The sequence below is a fragment of the Leiobunum rupestre genome, chromosome 8, assembly GCF_980474605.1.
Source record: "Leiobunum rupestre chromosome 8, qqLeiRupe1.1.hap1, whole genome shotgun sequence".
In the NCBI taxonomy this organism is placed as follows: Eukaryota; Metazoa; Arthropoda; class Arachnida; order Opiliones; family Sclerosomatidae; genus Leiobunum; species Leiobunum rupestre.
Window position 1 is genome coordinate 29,242,094 of NC_143391.1, and position 10,183 is coordinate 29,252,276.

At 42.8% G+C, this 10,183-nt stretch overlaps 1 protein-coding gene across 1 annotated transcript; it reads right to left on the minus strand.

Annotated features, from left to right (window-relative positions):
- Positions 1-1,163: 1,163 nt before the first annotated feature.
- On the minus strand, positions 1,164-8,821 carry LOC149933055 (vitellogenin-3-like). Its single transcript, XM_090157227.1, has 25 exons — positions 8,782-8,821; positions 8,675-8,704; positions 8,443-8,591; positions 8,222-8,365; positions 7,982-8,155; positions 7,611-7,907; positions 7,402-7,541; positions 6,785-7,337; positions 6,386-6,712; positions 6,094-6,315; positions 5,805-6,022; positions 5,641-5,738; positions 5,452-5,576; positions 5,247-5,390; positions 5,054-5,171; positions 4,739-4,979; positions 4,367-4,661; positions 4,088-4,303; positions 3,602-4,024; positions 3,384-3,533; positions 3,109-3,315; positions 2,751-3,042; positions 2,275-2,687; positions 1,603-2,209; positions 1,164-1,530 (listed from the first exon to the last, which is right to left on the minus strand). The coding sequence occupies exons 1-25, from the start codon at positions 8,819-8,821 to the stop codon at positions 1,241-1,243; spliced, it is 5,913 nt and encodes a 1,970-aa protein (XP_090013353.1). The 3' UTR covers positions 1,164-1,240.
- Between the last annotated feature and the right edge of the window lie 1,362 nt (positions 8,822-10,183).

Sequence of the window (10,183 nt, forward strand, 5' to 3'; positions counted from 1 at the left end):
GCTTTCCAAAATAAGAAGAACTATCCCATCGGGGAAAACACTTTGAATTGGCATTCGCCTCGTGCAAGTTGCTTATTTACAAAATTTCTGACCATGTTTAACAGTGTTGATTAAATAATGGAACTTGCCATTAATAAAATCATTGTAGGATTTAGCACACTTCTGCTAGTTCAATAAATAACTTTTGGCATTTGCTATTGTGTAGATCGCTTCACCGTTAAAAAACCAATGAATAATAAATGGGAGCATTGGGTTAAAGCAAAGATAATTTAAACTCGTACCCTAGATTCGAATACTGAGAGCTTTCCTATTGACGGTTTTGTTACGAAGCGTTTACCCTTTTCCGGCACGTGACCTCAGAAAAATCGGGCTCCATCGGTTGCGGTAAGGCGCAAACCATGGAGCGAATTTTTTTCTGAGTTCCAGCGGGAAGTGGGTAAAACCTATCGGCAACGCGCGAGAGAGTGATTTCGAATCTAGGGTACGAGTTTAAATTATCTTTGGTTAAAGGCAGAATACTGAACTTTCCATTACTGGCTAGTTCGTTGTTTTGGGGACCGGACATTTTTTACCAAAGAACACGCCGTAAAATTAATGACATACTTATCCGCCACATTTGTAGATTTCATATTTTATATTTGTAAATTTTATACTTTATATTTGAAATTTTCATACTTTATATTTGAAATTTTTATACTTTATATTTGTAAATTTCATACTTTATATTTGTAAATTTCATACTTTATATTTGTAAATTTCATACTTTATATTTGTAAATTTCATACTTTATAGTTGTAAATTTCATACTTTATAGTTGTAAATTTCATACTTTATATTTGTAAATTTCATACTTTATATTTGTAAATTTCATACTTTATATTTGTAAATTTCATACTTTATATTTGTAAATTTCATACTTTATATTTGTAAATTTCATACTTTATAGTTGTAAATTTCATACTTTATATTTGTAAATTTCATACTTTATATTTGTAAATTTCATACTTTATATTTGTAAATTTCATACTTTATAGTTGTAAATTTCATACTTTATAGTTGTAAATTTCATACTTTATATTTGTAAATTTCATACTTTGGCGACCTATATTTGATGACATGTTGTCTTATGTTGCGAAAAAATCGTACTTGAGTATTGGTTCATAGTTTATTTAAAATATTAATTTTTTTCATACAGTATTTTTACACATCGTTTGTTACGTTAAGGTGTTTGATAATTTCTCTATTCGGCAGGCACGCATTTTTTGGCGCTGCTGGTGGGTAGACTTCTGTCGCTGGGCTGGTCATTGAGCTTCTGCACGACGCCGTGTTCTTGAGCCTGTTGCTTGTATTTCTGGGCTTCTACGCTATCCTTGCCGAAGCACTTGTAGCCGAGTCTCACTTGAACGGTTCCCTCTTGCTCGCATTCATCCGCGCACTCGTAGGCTGGTTGGATTGAGAAGCAAGTTTGACTGCCGATTTGTTTCACCACGGTAGTCTGCTGGATGCATTTTGGTGGCCCTTGTGGTTTAGCTATAAGTAGAAATAGAGACTCGAAATTTGGTTGCCTTTTTTTTTAAACGATTATTTTCGCTAGTCACTTACGAGTTTGGGGACTCTTTTGAGCTGGTTGTTCGGACCATTCCTCTTCGGATTGTTCGGAAGTTGGCTGACCCGCCTGGGAAGGTTGTTGTCTTGGCAAATGTGCTTGTTGCGGCCTTGAGTTATGGTATTCCTCTTCCTCTTCAGAGTTGGGGGAGTACGATGATGGTCGTGGTGGTGAATCTGGGCCTCTTTGGGGAGACGTTGGCTGTCTTCCTTGTGGCGATTGTCGTCGTGATTGAGAAGGTTGATCTTCTGGTTTATTTTCCCACTGTCGTCGGTTAGCTCTCGATGGAGTGGGGTGAGAATTTTCATCGCGTACAGGTTGTTTCCCCGGGCGACGTTTGTCTTGGTTTGGAGTTTCATCATCTTCCTCCTCTTCAGAAACTTCGTTGTATCTGGGTTTAGGTCGTTGAACTCCGGGAGGGCAGAAAGCTGGGCCTTTGGGTTTAGGTGGAGATGGACAACTTTGGCCAGGAATGGCGTAGCTAGCAGCGAAGTCTTCTTCATTCACATAAACGCATCCATTGGGGCCGCTCAATTCTTGGAACTGCTCGTCGTTGAAGTCACCGCAGAGACCAGCGATATCTCCTTTGTAGTCTCGAGGAACCTATTGTAATTGGATTAGCGAATGACACTCGAAAAAGATTAGGTTTTATTGGAAAATTGAAGTACCTGGACGATGAAGTTCTTTCCGTCGTATTGGGCTTCGAGTCCCAAATCGTAGTATTTCAAGGTGAGAACGCTGGGGGATCCGGGCGAAACGGTTTCTTGGGCGTAGATCATGATTTCGTTGTCCTTATCAAAGTCTACGATTTGAGAGTTTTTAGGAGTGATGTGATGGTCGACGTCGTCAAGAACAACCCTAAATCTTCCACCGACAGGAGGGTACAATTTAACGGTGTGGCCGGCAGCGGCGATAGAGATGGATTTAGTTTTGGCCTTCAAGTCGATCTGAGAAGCTAAGATAACAAAGTCTTGGGAGGCTGAGGTATCCTGGGCCAAAATATATTCGCATTTGTTATCGGGCAGTTCGATAGTGATATTGTCCAAGGTTCGCAAGTAGTCTTCCATTACGTAACACTCGGCTGTGACGAAAAAGGTTTCTTAGAAATAACGTTCGGCCTAAATAAATTTGGGAATCGAATTACCATTGTATTCTCCGTCGAAGAGTTGATCTCCGTATTGTTCGAGGAAACTCTCGGCGGTACTCGGTGGCTCGTACAGAGGAGTGTACAACTTCGAGAATTCGATGTTTTCGGATGGTTTGTAGACGTAGACGTTAGTCAAATCAACGTCTTCGATTTGCTCAATAGACTCGAAGACGATACGGAGGGTATCTTCTTCGTTACGAACCAAGGGGTTAGATTCCATGTTGGGGTACAAGTAAGACTTAACCGCTAGGTCAACTTTGTGAGTGAGGTTATGTAAACCAGCTGTCAACTGAAAAGATAAATTGCGCTTTTAAATACCCGATTCGTCGGTTCTCTCCCACACTCGTTCACTTACTCTGCGGGTGGTGAATTCTAAGTCAACTCTGTTCAATATGGCGCTGTGATCGATAGCTTCTTGGCAGGCGTAACTTAAAGTTTCTCCATCTTGTCGGTCAAGCTCGCATTGTTGGTAGAACCATGGCAATTGTTGTTGGCCTTCGGGAGTGTCCAAGTAAATGTTTGAAGAGCTGGTCATTTGTTCTTCGGTTTTTTCCATCACACCCTGCATTTTGAGAGGAAAAGAGGGAGGGATTTTTACGTTGTTATTCATTTTAAAACTGCTGATCTCACGTTTATCAAAATTTGGTTCTCGCTGCTGCAATCTCTGTATCCCCAACCAATTTCTCCGCGAATGGTGGCTTTTTGCGAGCGTAGAGCGTTCATTTCCAAATAAAAGGGGTTTGGTTGAGGAGGGTAAGCGACGACCAAGCTGGCGCACATCTGGATTTGTTAAATAGAACCATCAATACGGCACTCTTACCTAACGCGTCCCGAAATCTTGCAATTACCTGCTGCGGTGCCTTTCCTTGGTAAACGCTAGATTTGTGTCCGTAAAATTGGCTCCAAATAACTCGGTGGTCCAAGGTATGACTGTAAATGAATTTAGCGGCCATGTGTTTAGCTTGGGCTCCGGATCCCTTAACAACGGCTGTGGCCGCCCAAGAGTGAGAAACACTAGCTGGGGTGACTTGGCCAGATTCTTGACCTAAAACGGGGCTCCAAGTAGGTTTGGTCTTTTCGATCAGATCTTGCACGGTCTTCTCGGCGTCGGGCATTTGATATTGTTTGCCGTAAAGGCCTCCTAAGACCTCTTCGTAGCTCTGGAACAAGTCGTCTTCGTCGCATTCTTCTTCGTCCTCGGGAGCAGGTTGTACCGGTTGAACGGCTCCGTGTAAGTTAAGAGTTCTGTCGTAGTCCACAGTCAAGATAAACTGCGGGTCGAAGAAAAGTGATTAGTTTAGCTATCGAAGTTTTCAATCGCGCAATATTCTTACTTGGGAGGCGGGTTCGTTGACTTCCGGTTCAAGATAGACTTGATGAGTTCTGGGTTTCAATTCAGGGTTTTTAATCGCTTCGATGAGCGCTTGGGCGATTCCTTCTTGATAAGCGGTTTGCGTTAGCCAGAATGGCATATCGGCCCAAGGATTTTCGTCTCGAGATTGAACACGTACAGCTAGTCCCCAAGTTTTGGATGGGTATCTATCGTCAAACTATGGAGAAAAGCGGAACGTATAACTCGTATTCGTGCGATGAAACGCGTTGATATTACCGACTTTGAGTGGCTCAGGCAGGGTCTCGATTTCGTTGGCTTGGTCCATCAGTTCCGCCTTGGGGGTTCCGATGAGAACGGCTTCGGTGATGAAAGTAAAGGGAGTAGTTTTTACGTGGGCCACGCGGTGAGGTAATTTGGGTTTCACGGACAAGGCGTAAGTTTCCTTTTGTAGGTCGACGGCTATACCAACGACGGCGGGAGTTGAAACTTCGAAAACTCGGTGGACAGCGGCTCCGTATAATTGATCTTCAACGGGATTGACGAAGTAAGCCATAACAACCGACGAAATGTGCAACCTACGGAAGCATTTAGATCAAATTAGAATCGTAACGTCGTAGTGATTTTCAACTTCGGCCATTTCATGAATTCTCACTCTGGGTGGATGATGGCAGAGGCGGCAAAAGCCGAATTCAGTGGAGATTCTTTTTGGTCTCCGGAAGAAGCCTTAGATTGGCTGACGCTGAGTGACAAAATGACGGGGTTTCGGTGGCTAAATACTGTTGCCAAACCCATTCCGTTTGGAAGTACGTAGAACAAGGAGGATGGCATGTAGATTTTAGTGTATTGGCCAGATACTCCGGAGCTCGAATCAAATTCCTTGCACCAGTTGATAACTGCAAGAAAGCCAGAAATTAGTTTCAGGTAATTTCGTTATGTTTAATTTCAAGTTATATTAGAAATATTTTACGTTGTTCGACTAAGTCAACGATGCATGCTTCGTCCAAGGTTAGGTAAGAAGTTCTGCCGAATAACTTGTAGTAAAGTGTTGCTCGCGGAATTATCACATCAGACTCTTGCAGTTGGATCTTTATATCATATAGTGCAACATATTTGTAATTAGAAATCAAGCACGCCTATTATGAAAGTCGCCTTAACAATACCTTAGCCTTAACGATATCGAGCAGACCGTGGAGGTTTTTGGTGTCAACAGTACTTCCAGTTTGGGAGAGGAAACGGCTCAGAATTCCACCGGGTTTTGTTAATTTTTCCCAAAGTTCTTCGATTCCTTTAGCTTGGTATCCCACCTGTAACCACCAATATGTTTAGGCGTCGATGGTTGAGAGTTAGTGACTAATAATAATTTACTTCGAGGAGTTCGTCTTCGAATGGTCCTAAAATATGCGACATGGACAAGTAAGCGCTTCTTGGCACTTGGGATTCGTTGCTGGCTACCCAATCGACCTTAAGGCTCGCTCCGTAGTCCCGATCATCTGAGAATTACGACAATTCGATGAGCGAGAACTTAAATAGTTTTATCAATACGATATTTTTTACCATCGTAGAAATCGGCGATGTAAGATTGTGAGTATTGAATTCCAGTGTCGTCGTATTCGTCTGGCACTTGACTGATAATCGACTGCACTTTCTGGGCCCTGAAAGGGACGTCATTTGTTTCATTATAATTTGTTTTAAACACCGTGAAAATTTCCGATACTTACAGCTTTCTTTGGCACGGAACGGTCGAGTTTGCGATGTCGTTAAGACTGGAAACGACGTAGCTACCGACTTGGTTGTTAATTTCGTCGTCCAATTCGGCAACAACTCGTTGCAGAGTAGGAAGGGAAGGCTCGGAGTTCATAATTACGGAGAAAGCTGCGATACGTTGGGTGTAATCGTTGCTTTTGTCAAAGTAGATGCCCACAGCAATTGGCAGAACCTATCAGTATCGACAGTAGTTTCATTTCTAGTCTCAATGACTTTCTACAAACCGCACTGTTTTTAACGAACCTCTTCTGGGTGTTGGTTGGCAATGTGGTGAAGGGCGTAGATGGCCACGGTGCTGAGAAAGTCCGATTCATCGTCGGGAAGCTGATCCAAAGCCGGTGCCTCTCCTGTAACGTAGGGTTCGAGAAAGACGAGAGCTTCGGGGGCGGTTGTGTGCGCTAAGGCTTCAAGATAAATGGCTATTGCCCCTGGTGTTTTGGCCAGCTTCAATTTTTGGCCAAATTGCTAGAAATTAGTCACGAAATTTGTTAAAAACAATTATTGGTAATAAGAAATTTTGCGCAACTCGTCATACTTGGAGCAGTTTTTGAAGTTGCTGAGGAGTGCATTTGGATGGATCTTGAGATTTACTGGTGACATCTCGGGCAAATCGTCGTTTAGTTTGACGTGGTGGTTGTTGAGGTTGTCTGCGAGGAGGACTTGGTGGTTGGCTGTGGGAGTCAGGTTGGTGGTGATGCGGTTGGTATGGTGTTTTCGAATCGCTCTCATCATTGCCTTCGGATTGCCAACTGTTGCTCATTTCCTGGTCTACGCAAGCCTGGTCGATGAGTTTAGCGACAGTGATGGCCATAGAGTTTCGCACACGACGTTGAGCTTTTATTTGTGGAGAGTCGAGAAGTTCCTACGAGTGAATTTTAGACGCGTAATCATTATTCTATATTTGAATCAATAGTGGTGGATAATTGAAATGTACCATATAGTCCTGAATAACTTCAAGATCCGGGTTTGCCAAGTTCTTTCCGATGGCTTCTATAAGAGCGGCGGATTGTAAGCTGGTGATACGTTTTGCCTTGATCAGAACAGCGCATAATTTGGCGCATTCGTTAGTGGGACAAAGTCCGATCATTTCCAACCAAATGCTCCTCATTAACTGTTGTTTTCGAGAAGGCTTCTGAATGTGGTGTACCGCTAATTTTCTGGTTAATTCGTCTAACGAATCTAGGTACATGACGGTGATAACGTCCAAAACTTGGAGGACTTTGGGGCCAGCTTTCTCGGAGGCTGAAGGGTCGTCGGTTATCATGTCTTCGGCGATTTGTTCCAATTTCTGCAGCACTTGGGGTTCCAATTGTTCTTGGTCAATCTCACCATAGATGCTCATAAATGGAAGTTCCAACTTTTCTTCTTCCGGGGTGCTCTCGTCATCGGCGTCGGGCAACTCGTAGGCCAAACTTTCGTATTTCACTGGTTTGGAAGGGCCGTGAACCTCTTTACTAGGTCTGACGTGTGTCAAATTGAAGGTTTGTCTGGAATAGAAAGGCACTATGTAGATCAAGGTAAAACGATAACAGTGCATGTAATCCGTCGTACAGAGAGAAGAGGGTGAGTTCTTTTCCGTTGAGTCCGTAAACGATTCTGTGTTTGTGTACGATGTCTTCAATGGCGGGTTTTTTGGAAGCGGAGCTAATGTTGTACTGAACGATGGAGTAAGCTTTGACGGGTTGGTGATCCTAAAGAAAGAACCGTAACGCGTCGTTAGAATCTCCACATACTCGCTAAATTTCGTTATTATATCTTACGGGGTGGAATCCGTATGGGCATCCAGTTGGGTAGTCGGACTCTCCGAAGTTCCAAGTGGGTGGGTAACCAGGGACGGGAGGAGAATCTCTGGGGCTCGACTCTTGTTTGCAGGTGCTGCATTGAGACGGACATCCTTGAGTTTGGAAGTTGTGGTATCCGAACTTCGGAGGGTCCATGCAGTTTTGGTAGTTCTTCACCTTGGTGACGTTAAGAACGTCTCGCGAAGTGCGCGGGTGATCCAGACTTGGAATTGACTGAATGTGGTAGTTGGTTTGACATTCTCCCATTATTCCATCCTGCGGAGAGAGAAAATGAGATTAGCGGAGGGTTACGAATTAATCTCGGTGTGTATAGGGATAAAATGACGAACTTCGTAAACGCTGTAAAGGGAAGCGTCGGGGTGAATGCTGGGCTCTTCGTTTCCAAATCGGGAAGCGACGGGTCGACCGGCTTTAGCCAAGTCCACTTGGAACAAAGCGATGATGCTCTTCTTGATGTTCACCGACCATTCGGGATCTGATTCGTCGGCTTGGAATTCTTCGACCTGAGAGTGTATTTTAGTTTAAAATACCACTTTCTTAATTTTAATATTTATATTTGACGCTCTTACCAATCCATTTTGGTAGGAAATCTCCACTGGCTTCGAAAGATGCCTTTCGAACTCTTGAGCTACCGTGTGATGGAAGGTGAAGTCATTCTCGTCGTAAGACCCGGGAATGTCGTCGTTCACTCGGGCTGTACGGACATCCTTGAGCTAAAAACCGAATCGCGCGATATTATTAGGGGTTGCTTTTCCCACTTTATAGTTATTTTCCACTCGCGATAGCCTACCCTCAAGTAAATCTTTTCGGGACTTTCAACTTGTAAGAGGACTTTATATATCATGGAAAAGGCCGAGACTTGTTGATCATCCAGACCGGGGATGGCTGCCACCGATCTACTCTCCGCTTCGTATACATAGGTATGAGATGGCTGGTAGGCTAGAAAAATCACGCTTTTCTTAACATTTAAATCTTATTGAAGGTAACCTAAATCCCGCGTTACTTTTGACCTATTAACTTACCTAGCGGTTGGTAAGCAAATCCTGGTCCAGCTAATTGAGAAAAAAGTCCAAGTATAAGCGACAAGTTAAAAATTGATTCTTTCACTCGAGTAAGGAAAATTTCTTACCCAAAAGCCAGAAGCATAAAATTCCCAAAACGCTCTTCATGTTTGCGGAAAGAGCGCACTTCCAAGACACAGATTGATCGAGAGACCACCGCTGGTTTAAATACTCAACCTTAATCAGATACCCAGGTTTCCTGACTCAGCACCGGCAAGCTAGCTTTTTACATCTTACAAGTGCTTATAAAAGTGCGAACGTTGCATATGGCAATCAGTAGCTTTCGTATGTACTTCTAATCACGAACTTTTTCATTTATTTGGCAAAAATGAATTATTGCGCGTATACTAAGAGTACAACGGCGGGTACGGAAATTTTTCAAAGTGGTACTGCTTTGGGGGCCCAACCCCCCAGTTTAGCCCCAAGAAACATTTCTTCTACCGCGCCATCTTAAAGGCTCCATCGTTGACACCTGAAATCATTTTCGACCTGATTATAAAGTTTACACATACGCCGCTATCGGATTTGGCTTAACTTCTAGATAGTAACGATGGCTAGGAATCTTCACCACCAGCTAATTTTTGCTTGAGACCAAGGCCTATTGAAAGTTAAACGCTCCCAAAACAGAAAAATAATAAACCTATCTTGATTAAAACAATAAAAAAATATTGAATCGGAGGTACTTCATTTGAAATTTTAGATCAGAAACGAGTTTTACTAGTATTTTTCGTCCTCATCGTAACCTGGTAGTCATTTTGCCAATAAAGAGAAATAATAAATAACTTGTCCGCGTAGCTCAAGTAAATTGTTTTGTCCATGTTATGAAGTATATAGCGCCTTTAATTTTACAACCTCTAAAATTTTTCAATAATTTTTCAATAACGTTGTATAACCTAAACGCAGTACATCAATTAGCGCCTGCAGTAACATTCTAGTCTACTTTTCTAATTAATTGGCCTGTCTTTGGGTTTCGGGGCAAAGTAACGGGGCGCCGGTCGTTTTAGGTTTCTTCCCTTTGAAGGATGGCGTCGACTCGGGGTCGGAAGGTTGACGAATTGATCGGGTCACGTCCAACGCGCGCCAACTTTTTCATATATACTCCGATTACTTCGCCGCCTCTGTAGTTCCAGCCGGAGCCAGACACACAGACTGATAGGCGGTTCAAAAAACACATATACCATCATTTAGGCATACCACCTATCTGACTCTTTCGCCTAAACGAAACTAGGAGAGGGAAAAAACACTCTTTCGTCGGACACTTTTACACGCCTATTAACCACCCATTAATTTTTTGCGACGTTATTGATGAGTTTGGTAATATAATAATCCTTCGAGACGCTTGAGATTTCTGGCCGTTTGACAAGCCATAAGACAACACCCCCCTCTTAATTTCATTTTACACGTAAAAAATAGTACAATCCTTCGACGCTACGAATGTTTCATTAACGCGTTGGAGTGGTATTCGAGTGT

What these genes read in the sequence shown, in the direction of transcription:
- LOC149933055 (XM_090157227.1), bottom strand. Translation starts at nt 8,821, where the DNA reads ATGAAGAGCGTTTTGGGAATTTTATGCTTCTGGCTTTTGG. An exon ending in CCAACCAACACCCAGAAGAG is followed by an intron (nt 6,023 to 6,093) that starts GTTCGTTAAAAA and finishes CGATACTGATAG; the next exon opens with GTTCTGCCAATTGCTGTGGG. An exon ending in AAGGAAAGGCACCGCAGCAG is followed by an intron (nt 3,534 to 3,601) that starts GTAATTGCAAGA and finishes TAACAAATCCAG; the next exon opens with ATGTGCGCCAGCTTGGTCGT.